The sequence below is a fragment of the Xyrauchen texanus genome, chromosome 3, assembly GCF_025860055.1.
Source record: "Xyrauchen texanus isolate HMW12.3.18 chromosome 3, RBS_HiC_50CHRs, whole genome shotgun sequence".
Taxonomy (NCBI): Eukaryota; Metazoa; Chordata; class Actinopteri; order Cypriniformes; family Catostomidae; genus Xyrauchen; species Xyrauchen texanus.
In genome coordinates this window covers 59895264-59910360 of record NC_068278.1, presented here as the reverse complement: position 1 = coordinate 59910360, position 15097 = coordinate 59895264, and the positions used below count along the sequence as shown (strand labels likewise).

The 15097-nt window shown below is 40.8% G+C and overlaps 1 protein-coding gene across 2 annotated transcripts in view; it reads right to left on the bottom strand.

The window, feature by feature from the left end:
* Nucleotides 1-2025: 2025 nt before the first annotated feature.
* Nucleotides 2026-15097, bottom strand: part of LOC127625456 (far upstream element-binding protein 3-like) — a 45429-nt gene continuing 32357 nt past the window's right edge. The window contains exons 11-19 of one of the 2 annotated variants that reach the window (XM_052100762.1): nucleotides 12937-13037; nucleotides 12053-12194; nucleotides 9644-9804; nucleotides 7978-8051; nucleotides 7468-7544; nucleotides 7290-7358; nucleotides 6043-6114; nucleotides 5831-5955; nucleotides 2026-3506 (exon numbers count right to left, since the gene is read on the bottom strand). In XM_052100762.1, the coding sequence (XP_051956722.1) occupies nucleotides 3498-3506; nucleotides 5831-5955; nucleotides 6043-6114; nucleotides 7290-7358; nucleotides 7468-7544; nucleotides 7978-8051; nucleotides 9644-9804; nucleotides 12053-12194; nucleotides 12937-13037 (830 nt within the window). In that variant the 3' untranslated portion in view covers nucleotides 2026-3497. The remainder of the gene's footprint in view (nucleotides 3507-5830; nucleotides 5956-6042; nucleotides 6115-7289; nucleotides 7359-7467; nucleotides 7545-7977; nucleotides 8052-9643; nucleotides 9805-12052; nucleotides 12195-12936; nucleotides 13038-15097) is intronic. The other variant, XM_052100768.1, reaches the window with a different exon arrangement.

Below are 15097 nucleotides of genomic sequence, written 5' to 3'. Positions count from 1 at the left end.
CTTCTGACTGCACTCCATGTGCACCGCTACCTATCTGGATGACATTATAAACTATGAGTGATAGCGGCACATGCAGCATTTGAGGGCGGTTCTGAGGTCGCTGCAATGGGCAGGACTCACGGCAAACCCCAAGAAGTGTGCAATTAGACAGGTGGAGGTACGGTATCTGGGGTTCCACTTGGGTCATGGGCAGGTGCGACACCAAATTGATAAGACCGCAGTTGTTGCGGCCTGCCCAAGACCAAAAAGGGGAGGAGAGACCCTTCCTGGGGCTGGCTGACTATTATAGAAGGTTTGTGCCTAATTATTGGGACGTCACCAGCCCGCTGACTGCTCTCACTAAAAAGAGAGCCCCAGACCTGGTGCAGTGGTTGGAGACATGCCAACAGGCTTTGATGCAGGCGAATGCGGTCCTTGTGGCAAGCTGTTGTTACATGCTCCTGATTTGGCTCTCCCTTTTGTTGTACAGACTGAAGCGTTGGACAGCGAGTTGGGAGCCATGTTGTCCCAGGTGGTCAAGGGAAAGGAGCATCCGGTGCTGTACATGAAGCGGAAGCTTTCGGCAAGAGAGGTGAGGTACAGCACTGTTGAGGAGTGTCTGGCCATCAAGTGGGTGGTCCTCACCCTTCGGTACCTCCTAAGATTGGCTTTCACCCTCTGTTTGGACCACGCCCTGCTCCAGTGGCTCCCTCGCATGAAGGGTACCAACACACGGATCACCTATTTGTATCGGGCTCTTCAGCCTTTAAAATTCAAGGTGGACCACAGGCCGGGGGGGCGGAGATGGCAGTTGCGGACTTCTGCTCCAGAATTGGGGACGGCTCCCTGGACTGAGTCGGGTGGGCTGAGTCACCGTGTATGTGGTGGTGGGACATGGTTGAGTGCCGGCTTGTGAATGGAGAGCAAGGTCAGGGGATGAGAACAGTAAAGATCATCACCTGGCAGGACCGTAGCTAATGGCGCGAAAGGTGGTAACGATTCTAGGGGCCCACAGCGAATTCTTAACTATATTATTTAATATAAAAGGGGCCAGAGCAATACACAGCCAGGTAACATGCCAATGATTGTCTCTCACTGCAATGACAGATCGCTGTTAGAGTTGGAGAGGGATATAGGAGCGAGCCAGACGCCATGTCGCTCTCAATCTTGATACAAGTTGTGATCGGAAAATAAACATTTTTCTTTTAAAAGGTGTGCCTTTAGTACAATGGACAGTTAAATAATTTTAGTTAATGTAAAAACTTGCAGTAAGAATTAGTTGATGTATATAGCCATTTTAGAGCCAACAGTCCATTGGGGGGAGGGGGGGGAGTGGTGGTGGCGTAGTGGGCTAAAGCACATAACTGGTAATCAAGAGGTTGCTGGTTCGATCCCCACAGCCACCACCATTGTGTCCTTGAGTAAGACACTTAACTCCAGGTTGCTCCGGGGGAATTTAAGCATTTGGCAGACGCTTTTATCCAAAGAAACTTAGTGCACTTATTACAGGGACAATCCCCCGGAGCAACCTGGAGTTAAGTGTCTTACTCAAGGACACAATGGTGGTGACTGTGGGGATCGAACCAGCAACCTTCTGAGTACTAATGTATTATACAGAGCACTTATTACAGGGACAATCCCCCCCCCGGAGCAACCTGGAGTTAAGTGTCTTACTCAAGGACACAATGGTGGTGGCTGTGGGGATCGAACCAGCAACCTTCTGAGTACTAATGTATTATACAGAGCACTTATTACAGGGACAATCCCCCCCGGAGCAACCTGGAGTTAAGTGTCTTACTCAAGGACACAATGGTGGTGACTGTGGGGATCGAACCAGCAACCTTCTGATTACCAGTTATGTGCTTTAGCCCACTATGCCACCATCACAACATGAGCAAAACAAGTGTAGCATTACAGACGTCAACCTCCGAGAACAGAGCATTTATGGACAAACACCTTCGATATTAAAAACTGGAATGTGTTGGAGGAACATCAAAAGACAGGAAGCACAACGCAAAGCAAATAAGAACACAAAAATAAGTAGTCTTTTGATATTTTTAATACATGGTTACCTGTACACGAGGAAGAAAGAAACACTAAAATTAAACATTTTGAAATTATAATATCCCTTTTCATTAAGCAATGAAGTTAATACTAGATCAATTTGTAACTACTCAATCATACATATATTAGATCACACAGAATAGAAAGGGAAAAAAAAAATATAATTAAAAAGTTATTCCAATGGGACTGTACAGGACTCCACAGTGTGTACTGGTTAGGGGGCTTCAGAGAAACGGGGGGTGGTACCAAACAAGACGCAACTTTGATCTTTGAATACTTTGAATATAAAAAAACGACACTTAATTAATACACAGGTAGGCTCTCGGGGCTCAGCGGTCTCGAACGCTTTAAAGTTTCAGTTTAAAGATACATACATAAAAGTTCATCTGTACGCAAGATGCAACATCAAATTTCAAATTACACATTCACAATCTTTGACAAATTTCAGTATGAAAACAGAAAAACAGGGAAAAAAAAAGAAAAAAAAAGTCTTTGATTTGATTATATATATATATTTTTAAATAAACTATTTAGTCAAGTATCGAGCATACATACATAGTTTTACAAGATAGCAAAGGCAAAAAACAACAACCTCACAACATATGCAAGAGACCACCCGTTCCCGTCAAATCACTGGAATATAAAATTATCCATATACGACTAAAAAAAACCTCTAAGAACTACAAGTTAAACGTCGGTCAATAGAGAAGTCCGTCTTTGTTTCAAAAATGAAATAAGATATTGCACCTTTGTTTTTAAACCAGAGTACAATAAAACGACAATGAAAAACAGAATACAAAGCACACGAGGAATTACGTCAGGAACGCCGCCAACATCATTCATTGTATTTTTGAGTAACAAAATAATATATTTTTCTGTAACAAAATCACAGTTTTTCATCTCACTGAATTATAATGCTTCATGAATAAGAAAACATTTTGTACATATTCTTAAAACATCTCATGACAAAACAAAACGATAAGCGTAGTCGAGACCGCCGAGCCCACAATCATTTTATTGCAACAGAACTAGAAAAATAATAGATTATATTGCGCGATCGATGAAAATGTTACAACTCCGGGGTTCGTTTTGGCTTGTGATAACATTGAATTCGATAAGAAGAATAGAAAACAAACCCACTCTTGAAACGCTCCCAAAAAGGATCCCCGGAAGTTGCCCATTCAAATAATGGAGTACACAAGTATTTAGTAACAATTTTAATGTCCTGATTTAGAAATAGTTCTCTCTCTCTCTCTCTCTCTCTCTCTCGCGCTCGCTCTTTTTTTTTTTTTTGTTTTTTTTTAATCATAGAAGTCATTCTACAGCTAGTGTTTCTCACTAAGAAAAAAGTCAAAGTCTTCAAGGCGTTGCAAATCTAGAAACCTCTGTTACAAAAGGTCTGTTTCCTCCTCGCAGTGATTCAAAAATCTTCTAAAGGGTCTGTGGTCGCCGCTTTAATGATCCTGCAGGACAGAGGAACCCAAAAGATTACAACACGCAATGAAAGTGACCACGTTGAAAATACAACGACAGATAAACACCGTTAATAGTGCAGATTACTTCTGAAATGTAATCCACTTATAGGGATTACAGGTACAAGATTACAGGAATATTCCGGGTTCAGCACAAGTTCAGCTCATTGTGGCATAATGTTGATTAGCACAAAAACGTATTTCGACTCGCTCCTTTTCTTTAAATGTGTGTTCCAGTGAGGCACTTGCAATGGAAGTCGATGGGGGCGAATTATCGGAAAGGTTTTAAAAAGACAGAAATGAGACGCTAATCATTTTATAAAAGCACTTACATTCATTCTCCTGTTAAAACTCGTGGATTATTTGAGCTGTGAATTTATCGTAATTTTTACAGTCGTTTTAGGACTTTAGGGTTTGTTGAAATCACATCGTCATGGCAACAAAGTTGTACAATTAGCCTTAACTTTCCACAGATGTGGTCAGTGCGCGATTTAATGACAGTAAAATCATGTTAACACATATTGTTTATGTGTATACTCTTGAAACAGTATTTTAATGTGTACAGATTAAACCCCATTGACTTGCATTGGAAGTGTCTCACTGGAACACACATTTGTGCTTATTTATTCAATTTTCTTCCCCAATTTGGAATGCACAATTCCAACTACTTAGTAGGTCCTCGTGGTGGTGGAGGACGAGTCTCAGTTGCGTCCACTTCTGAGACCGTCAATCCGCGCATCTGATCACGTGACTCGTTGTGCATGACACAGCGGAGACTCACAGCATGTGGAGGCTCATGCTACTCTCCACGATCCACACACAACTCACCACACGCCCCATTGAGAGAACCACTAATCACCACCACGAGGAGGTTACCCCATGTGATCCTACCCTCCCTAGCAACCGGGCCAATTTGGTTGCTAAGGAGACCTGACTGGAGTCACTCAGCACGTCCTGGATTCAAACTCATGACTCCAGGTGTGATAGTCAGCATCAATACTCGCTGAGATACCCAGAACCCCAATTTATGCTTTTTGAAATAAAGAGGAATGAATTGAAATACATTTTTGTGGTAATCAACATCATGACGCAACTGCTGTCGACTGAGTTTACCTTGTATTGAAACCGGAATATTCCTTTATATAAGTATCAAGTATTAATTTACACTTCTTCCTTTCAACATTAGTCAACAAAACATCAACTTGTCATTTGTCAGTCTATGAGTAAAACAAAAGGGAAAATAGCACCAAGTTTCCATCCAGTTTTTGGGCCGTTTTGTTATCGACTGCTCGTTTCCATTCAAATGAGCTTTTACTGGTAATATTGCGTGCGTGATGTCATTTAAAAAAAAAAAAAAAAAAAGTCTCAAATGTTTTGGTTTAGCGTAAAACAAATCTGCTCGAGGCGTTTCCATACAAAATTGTGTATATCGCAATTGAGTATTGAGACAATTTATTGAAACTGTCCAGCTTACTGTCGTTTTCATTTTACATAATTACAATTTTGGTGTCTGCTCATTGGCCCACATCCACTACAGACACACTATCACTCTAATAAAAACAAAAATATCTCTCATATATATATACACACATATATATATATATACACACATATACATATATATATATATATATATATATATATATATACACACATATATATATACACACATACACACAGGGTTATTTTACAGGCCGTTTTGGTAGAAGATGCCATAATCTTTACCGACGTATGAACGCATGGTCCAAAACATTGCCTGGAAAAAACATCCTCATCAGTCCGAGTGTTCCTCTCCGCTATCATGTTTGTTGTGAGGACACATGTGATGTAAATTCTGTCATTTGACACACAATTTTTGCATTAATGCCATTTTTCTCGTCAAAGTGTTTACAAACTAGTTTTTCACGATGTAGGATCTATGCGCCAAAGTGAAAATAATATAATGTTGATACTTGTGAAATGTTATAGATAATTTTACATTTTCATCAGATATTTCGGTAAACATTGATGCGCTAAACCTTCGCCAAAATTTATTATTTTTTTTAAATGCTTGGATGGAAACATGAGTTACTATGTGACCAAAAATGGAAGACAAAGATAACATGCGGATCGCTCCATGCAGCATATGTAAAGATTGCATTGTTCAGTTATAGTAATCGAATTACAAATACTTGATTTTTGTAATCCAGATTACATGCAATCACTTACTACCCAACATTATATATTTTAGTGCGACTGTATTGCCCAATCATCATCCAGGAACACAATTATCCGCGTAAAAGATTGAAAACTCTATAAAGTGTGCTTGTGTTTACCGGAAGGCCGGGAGCCTGTGTCTGTCCCTGGCCGTAATACGCCCCCTGCTGTCTGTAATACTCCACCCAGGCGGCACTGTAGTCTGGAGGAGAACTCTGCTGAGACCCAGGACCGGCTGCCTGAGCTGAAGACCGCGAGAGATGGCAAGAATGGTGAGCGTGTGCAAACTATGTTGAACTAAATTGATTTAAACACAGTGAGATGTGCTTACTCTGTTTCTTGTAATACTCCTCCCATGCTTTGCTGTAGTCCGACCCGCTGCTCTGTCCCTGGTTCTGTTGACCTGCACAGACCATGAAACAAACTCAGATATTAAGGAACAACACAAAAATAAAAACATTGAAAAACTAAACCAAATGATACCTATAAGTGCAAGAAGCCATTACGGGCCAAGCACAAATGTGGGAAGCAAACCGTAAGACTGGGTAGATTTGTGGAACTGTAGAGAAAGAAATTGTTTGACCAATCAGGCGAAAATTTGAGTTTAGAGGGAACTTAAACCACTCGTAAAAGACTAAAGAGATGAGCGGACATTTTTGGGAATACATTTTGTTTCTGGTTCAACAGTTATAAGCCAATAGAGTAGATGTGTGACATTTTGAACTTTTGGTGACGCTAACGGGTTTGAGAGAACGACCCCGAAATGGACAACTTCAATGTTCAGGCCAACACCAATCAGTGTGCCAAATTTAACAACTTTACCACATGGATCAAGAGGCTACCACAGACTCCCAGCCAGACGGAACTGAAGAATAAGATAACTAAAAGGTTAGGGTATACTTAATCAGGCACTCGCAAGGCCACACGGACACGTTCCACACATGCACAGGAAGCTCTTTGTGACACTCTTAGTATAGTTAACGGCAGGTGCACGGTCAGATGATGCAAACGGTCCGTGTGCATTATTAAGTTGGGGTCTGAAACTGCTCTAAATGACCTAAGAAATTCAGAAGATAAGAATTTAGTTTCTAAGCTTTTTGGTTAAAAAGTTAAGAGCTAAAAGGTATAAAGGTGAAATTTTGAACTGATGGTGGCGCTAGAGGGATTGAGAGAACGACTTCAAAATTGGCAAAAAGAATGTTCAGCCTAGTTCCAAACAGTGTGCCAAATTTCACAACTTTTTACCAAACTTTTCTAGGGGCTCCTATAGACTTTCAGACATGGGAAACAGAAGAATAAGAGAACCGACACAACAGAATTGTCTACACACCTTCAGTGTTTGGCCCCTAAGAATGCTTTGCAAGATAAAACACTCCAAGTAGATGTTTCAAGCTTATATTTTACCTAAATACACTAACACCCCATCCCACCCAGCCAAATGCAAAACGTCATGGGCCTCCTCTTTAACCACAAATCTCTCAACTTCATCAAGAACTTCCATTAATCTAACTTGCCAATCGCAGCCCTCAAATCTCACCTAAACCTCAACCATATTTCCCTCATATAAGAGCCACTTGCCTAGCTTTTTATAATACTGCTCCCATGCTTTGGAATAGTCCATCTGGCTGGTCTGGGATCCATTGTGACCTGAAATCCCCAAAATCAAATGAACATGAAGGTAAACAAAAGTCCAGAGACATTTGAAGGGAACAAAGAGTGTCAAATGAGGCAAAGTGCAGGAGTAAGGTCCACTTACTGGGGTCCTGTTGGCCCTGGGGCTGCCATGTCTGGTATGTGGTACCCCAACCTCCAGTCATGAATGTCTGCGGACCACTAAAAACACAACACACATTATTCAATTACAAATACTCAACATGAACCAGGTTACATTCAATCTAGTCTCAGCCTAATTATGAAATGGACTGCAATTGTGAAATGCTGCAAAAGGGAACTAAAACCCATGATTGAGATGGTAGTAATAATTGGGGGCTTGTCCGGGATTTGAACGAGACCTCTCACACCCCAAATGAAAATGGGAACCCCCAGTCCACCAGTGGAACCGCTCACAAAAACTTCAAAAGCTGGTTGAAATGGACCGTTCTAACCAGACTAATGAATGGCTTCCACAATTTAAGTTCTAATCATCAACAAGGAGCGCTTTCAATTAATCCATTGGATTGGACAGTTTGTTAAGTTCATAACATCTAATTTTTTAACGACATTCAAAGTTTTATGACACTTAAGAATAAGAAAAGAGGACACTCACTTCTGGTGAGGGGTGGCTGGTCCTTGGGTGAAAGGACTGAGTCCAAAACTGCCGTTTCCCCCCATTCCAGTGGCCTAAATGAGGACAGGAGGAAAACAAGACACCGATTAAGAAACAAGATACTGAGCAAGGTCAATGTTTACGGAGATCCACACTGGTGAATACGCATACTTCTCTACTATACAGTATGCTTAAAACAGTATGCCAATGGAGTTGGTTGTCCGAATCCAGAGTATTCATAAAACAGAAGGCGCCAAATACCCGAATCACCTACTACAGGGGTGTCAAACTCAGTTCCTGGAGGGCCACAACCCTGCAGAGTTTAGTTCCAGCCCCGCTCCAAAATGCCTCCTTGTAATCTTCAAGCACTCCCGAAGACCTTAATTAGCTGCTTCAGGTTTGTTCAATTAGGGTTGGAGCTAAACTCTGCTGGACCGTGGCCAAATCCTGACTGATGGAGATCCATTCTTGACTTATTAGTGCTCGGAGTTGATCACAGATTGTGGATTTCTGCTTGTCCACTCGCCTATTGAGAATTGACCACAGGTTCTCTATGGGATTAAGATCCGAGGAGTCGTCTGGCCACGGATCCAAAATGTCAATGTAATGATCTCCGAGCCACTTCGTTATCACTCTTGCCTTGTGACATGGTGCTCCATCATGCTGGAAAATGCACGGATCGTCCCTAAATTGCTCCTGGATCGTTGGGAGAAGTTGCTCTTGCAGGACGTTTTGATGTCATTATTTATGGCAGTGTTATTGTGCAGGATTGTGAGCGAGCCCACTTCCTGTGATGAAGAGCAACCCCACACATGGATGGTCTCAGGATGCTTCACTGTTGGCACAGGACTCATGGTAGCGTTTACCTTTTCTTCTCCGGACTATCGGTTTTCCAGATGTCCCAAACAGTCGGAAGGGGAAATAACTTTGCGCCAGTCTTCTGCTGTCCAATCCTTGTACATCCTGCAGAATTTCAGTCAGTCCTTGATGTTTGTCTTTGAGAGAAGTGGCTTCTTTGCTGCCCTTCTTGACACCAAGCCACTGTCCAAAAAGTCTTCACCTCACTGTGCAGATGCACTCACACCAATCTGCTGCCAATATTGAACTCTGCACTGGTGCTGACACGATCCCGTATCTGACTCCTCAGGAGGAGACGTCCTGGCCCCTGCTGGATACTCTGGGACGTCCTGAAGCCTTCATCACTGCAGTTGAACCTCTCTCCTTGAAGTTCTTGATGATCCGGTAAACGGTTCTTTCAGGTGCAATATTCCTTGCAGCAATTTCCTTGCATGTGAGGCCATTTTGATGCAAAGCGATGATGCCTGCATGTCTGTCTTTAGAGGTATCCGTCGCTAACAAGAACACAATGCATGAAAGCACTTCTTCCCTCCTTTTATAGCATCAGTCTGCTCTTATAATGTCACCTGACTAATGCAACGCATGTAATGCTAGTATTTCCCAAACACATTAACATCCTACTAGCATCACGGTGGTGGTAACAAACTTCAGTGCGGTTGAAAATGTATACTTGAGCTGCGTTATGATTTACGTTCTGGCACATCACGGAACACAAGCGAGCATCATCAAGTGTTTGCGTTCAAGTCCCTGTGTACCATATGTTTTGGGCACCTACAAAACAGATTGAGGTTTTACGTAGATCACATACCCCGATCTTTTCGTCTATCAGTTGTCTGGCCATCTCCATCTGCTGAGGAGACCCACGGATGGAGAAGATCCTGACGTTGGGGTCCGTGTTTGGAGGAGGATTTCTCTGGAGCTCCACATGAGCACCGGACTGCTGGTTGATGTTCTTAATGGTTTCTCCACCTGAGCAGAACAAAACGGATTGTTCACATTGGTAAAAGAACAAGCCATTTAAGAGAAGATTAAAGATATTATTAGTTTAAACAGTTGGCATCCACATTTCTTGTTTACATGTCATAGAAACATGAAACAGTGAATACATTTACATTTATGCATTTGGCAGATGCTTTTATCCAAAGTGACTTACAGTGCACTTATTACAGGGACAATCCCCCCGGAGCAACCTGGAGTTAAGTGCCTTGCTCAAGGACACAATGGTGGTGACTGTGGGGATCAAACCAGCAACCTTCTGAGTACCAATGTATTATACAGAGCACTTATTACAGGGACAATCCCCCCGGAGCAACCTGGAGTTAAGTGTCTTACTCAAGGACACAATGGTGGTGACTGTGGGGATCAAACCAGCGACCTTCTGATTACCAATGTTTTATACAGAGCACTTATTACAGGGACAATCCCCGCGGAGCAACCTGGAGTTAAGTGTCTTAATCAAGGACACAATGGTGGTGACTGTGGGGATCAAACCAGCAACCTTCTGAGTACCAATGTATTATACAGAGCACTTATTACAGGGACAATCCCCCCGGAGCAACCTGGAGTTAAGTGTCTTACTCAAGGACACAATGGTGGTGACTGTGGGGATCAAACCAGCAACCTTCTGATTACCAGTTATGTGCTTTAGTCCACTACGCCACCACTCCATATCAATTTGAACTTCTTAACACTCACAAGCCACACACCAATCTTCAAGTTGGCAATTTTTATTTTCCAAGACTTGACGTTATGATAATAATGTTACAAAGCTAATCTAAGTAGCGAAGCAATTAAGACATGGTAATTTCATTTTCCAGTTGAAGACACTAGGTATGATTGTATGCATGAAAAAACAACCAAAAAACGTTTTCAATAGACCCGGGGCGGTATGCATGGTGTTTTACGCCAAGAGTGCAATTGTAGTCTTAAATGCCCGGATATACTTCACACAAAATCGAAGAATGAACGGGTATGTCATTTAAAACTAAATATGGCCAAAAAGGTGGTTTTGCGTTCGTTTCGGTGGATCGGAGCAGCAAACTTTTAGAAAACTTCTTACTGGCTGCAAAACACCAAACACCATTGGTCAACCTAAGCTTTGTACACCCATTTCAGTCAGTATCCAACGTGAACACACTGTCGTGAAAGACCATGTCATGCGATTTGCTTTTAGTCTACGAAAGAAATAAAATCTACTAAAACACTCAGTGCCATCTACAGCGAAAGCCATTCACGCATCTTCCCAACGGATGAGATGCCTCGATCACCATCTTTTGTCTGTATTTTACCCATTATTACTCTTTTATACACCCATCTTTGCAGTAGTATCATTTATAATCCAACTGATATCTCAAGAGGATTGAAACGCCTTCAAAATGATCCAATTGAGCTGGATCCGAATTAAATTTGCTGCCCTTCTTGACACCAGGCCATTGTCCAAAAGTCTTCGCCTCACTGTGCGTGCAGATGCGCTCACACCGAATGATTAAAAGGGGTAAAATAATCAGTTTATAAGAAAAACATCAGCCACGTAAACGTTTGAATACGACGACTTCCTCAACTCATATTCTAAATTACTCTGCGCATGAGCGTGTATTCTTCGTTTGACGAGTAGAGTGAATAACATCAGAAGAATTTGTAGAGCAAAAATGGCAATTACGGACTTTGTTGCCACTTTCACATTCTCAGCCTTTCTCCGCTTCTTCAAAACACATGACTGACGCTATTCGCACACGCAACACATGTAATGCACATGTAAACTAATATCTGTATCGGATTGCAAAGTTTAGGGGACATTAAAACAGTACATCCGAGGTCTGCAATAGTATTGATGACAATGAGTGCATGTAAACACAGCCAGTGTCATCATAAAGTACAATAAAAGAGTGCAATCGGTGCATATCATGGCCGCCGCGTGTTATCGCATTAGCGTCATGAATTCAGAATGTAAACAAACAAATGTATCTTTCTCTACTGTGCATACTGTACACATGATTTAAAATCATTATTGAGTGGTTAAAACAGCTTTTACTGACCTCATGAATATTCTACTCATTAAAATGAGTCAATGACTTCATGCCTCATTCTAGGCCACATTTAGGTTTCACATGCATGTAAAAAATTAACTTTTAAAAATGTGATTTTTTTTCATTGCATGATTTTCAGAATGAAGAAAATGTATTCTTTGCATTTGTTATTATTCAGATGACGTTCTAACCTTTTCCAATCACAAGGCCACATTTATCAGCAGGTATTGTGTAGGTGACTTCCTGCAGTCCTCCAGGGGATCCCATGCTCCAATCACCACGACCTCTGCCACGACCTCTGGGGCCAACCGGACCTCCAAAACCGTCACGCTCCTGAGGAGAATCGAGGGACCCAAGAAAATAGGGAAATAGAGATAAAAAAACCTACGTTTTAGGTATTGTCCCATACCAGAATCTTGCACAGATGTGGGACTGAGAACTATTATCAGTGAATAACCACTTAAAAGGACAGTTCACCCAAAAATGAAAATTCTCATCGTTTACTCACCCTCATGCCATCCCAGATGTGTATGACTTACATTCTTCTGTTGAACACACGTGAAGATTAAGAATATTTCAACTCTGTAGGTCAATACAATGCAAGTGAATGGTGACCAGAACTTTGAAGCTCCAAAAAGCACATAAAGATAGCATAAAAGTAATGCATAACAATCCAGTGTTTTTCAGAAGTGATATGATAGATGTGGGTGAGAAACAGATCAATATTTATAGACAAAAACAAAAGTGAAAGTGGAGATTTATAGTAAAAAATACATTTACTATTGATCTGTTTCTCACCCACACCTATCATATCACTTCTGAAGACATGGATTAAACCACTGGAGTCTTATGGATTACTTTTATGCTGCCTTTATGTGCTTTTTAGGGCTTCAAAGTTCTGGTCACCATTCACTTGCATTGAATGGACCTACAGAACCGATATATTCTTCTAAAAATCTGCATTTTTGTTATTCAGAAGAAAGTCATACAGGTTTGGAACGACATCAGTGGTTAGTGCGGGTAATTAACACTGAACAGTTCCTTTAATCTATTTGTTTGAGTGGTGCAGATGTACCTGTGCTGTGTGCACCAGCTCATTGATGAGGTGAACGGCGTGCTGACATCGATCGGACTGACCCATCACCTGAGCGATCCGGTCTGGGCTGATACCATCATCTGAAATGCACAAACACGTTTAGGAGTAAAGATCGAAGACTTACAAGACCACCAGGGGATTTAAAACACAGAAGAATTTGATTTAAACAAACTAAAACTAAAGACGCAGCGACAGAGCAGAATTTAAGAATCAGGTCCCTTTGAATTCACAAGAGTGAAACTGAATCAGCCAAATTTTACAGGATGTTCAACTGGAATTTGAGTAATTATGCCCATTTATTCTTGGATTTATACCCCCTGGTTTCTCAAAACCAAGTTAAATATTTCCCAAACAATTAACTAATAATTGTGACGCATACAGCGGCAACAAAAAGTATGTGAACCCTTTGGAATTACTTGGATTTGTTATATATTAGTCTTAATATCTGGTTTGATCATCTACGTTACAATAATGATCAAACATAATCTGTTTTAATTAATAACACACAAATTATTGTGTTGTTCTTGTACATTTTAAATACATCATTGAAACATTCACAGTGACGATTGGAAAAAGTATGTGAACCACATAGGCTAATGACATCAACAAAAGCTAACAAAAGTCAGGAGTTGGCAAACCTGACATCCAATTAATGAAACGAGATTGTAGGTGTGAGTTAAAGCTACTTTGACTTATAAAAAGCACTCAAACATTTTGAGTTTGTTATTCACAAGAAGCGTCTGCTGACGTGGACCAAAAGAGATCTCAGAAGACCTGCGATCAAGAACTGTTGCTTTGCATAAAGCTGGAAAGATTCACAAAGTTCTCTGGAAGAGTTTAAACATTCATCTGTGCACAGTTAGACAAACTGTCTATAAATGGAGATGATTTAGTACTATAGGTACTCTCTCTAGAAGTGGCCGTTAGATATTCATCTGTCCACAGTTAGACAAACTGTCTATAAATGGAGATGATTTAGTACTATAGGTACTCTCACTAGAAGTGGCCGTTAGATATTCATCTGTCCACAGTGAGACAAACTGTCTATAAATGGAGATGATTTAGTACTATAGTTACTCTCTCTAGAAGTGGCCGTTAGATATTCATCTGTCCACAGTTAGACAAACTGTCTATAAATGGAGATGATTTAGTACTATAGGTACTCTCTCTAGAAGTGGCCAGTTAGATATTCATCTGTCCACAGTGAGACAAACTGTCTATAAATGGAGATGATTTAGTACTATAGGTACTCTCACTAGAAGTGGCCGTTAGATATTCATCTGTCCACAGTTAGACAAACTGTCTATAAATGAAGATGATTTAGTACTATAGGTACTCTCACTAGAAGTGGCCGTTAGATATTCATCTGTCCACAGTTAGACAAACTGTCTATAAATGGAGATGATTTAGTACTATAGGTACTCTCTCTAGAAGTGGCCGTTAGATATTCATCTGTCCACAGTTAGACAAACTGTCTATAAATGGAGATGATTTAGTACTATAGGTACTCTCACTAGAAGTGGCCGTTAGATATTCATCTGTCCACAGTTAGACAAACTGTCTATAAATGGAGATGATTTAGTACTATAGGTACTCTCTCTAGAAGTGGCCGTTAGATATTCATCTGTTCACAGTTAGACAAACTGTCTATAAATGGAGATGATTTAGTACTATAGGTACTCTCACTAGAAGTGGCCGTTAGATATTCATCTGTGCACAGTTAGACAAACTGTCTATAAATGGAGATGATTTAGTACTATAGGTACTCTCACTAGAAGTGGCCGTTAGATATTCATCTGTGCACAGTTAGACAAACTGTCTATAAATGGAGATGATTTAGTACTATAGGTACTCTCACTAGAAGTGGCCGTTAGATATTCATCTGTCCACAGTTAGACAAACTGTCTATAAATGGAGATGATTTAGTACTATAGGTACTCTCACTAGAAGTGGCCGTTAGATATTCATCTGTCCACAGTTAGACAAACTGTCTATAAATGGAGATGATTTAGTACTATAGGCACTCTCTCTAGAAGTGACCGTTAGATATTCATCTGTGCACAGTTAGACAAACTGTCTATAAATGGAGATGATTTAGTACTATAGGTACTCTCACTAGAAGTGGCCGTTAGATATTCAT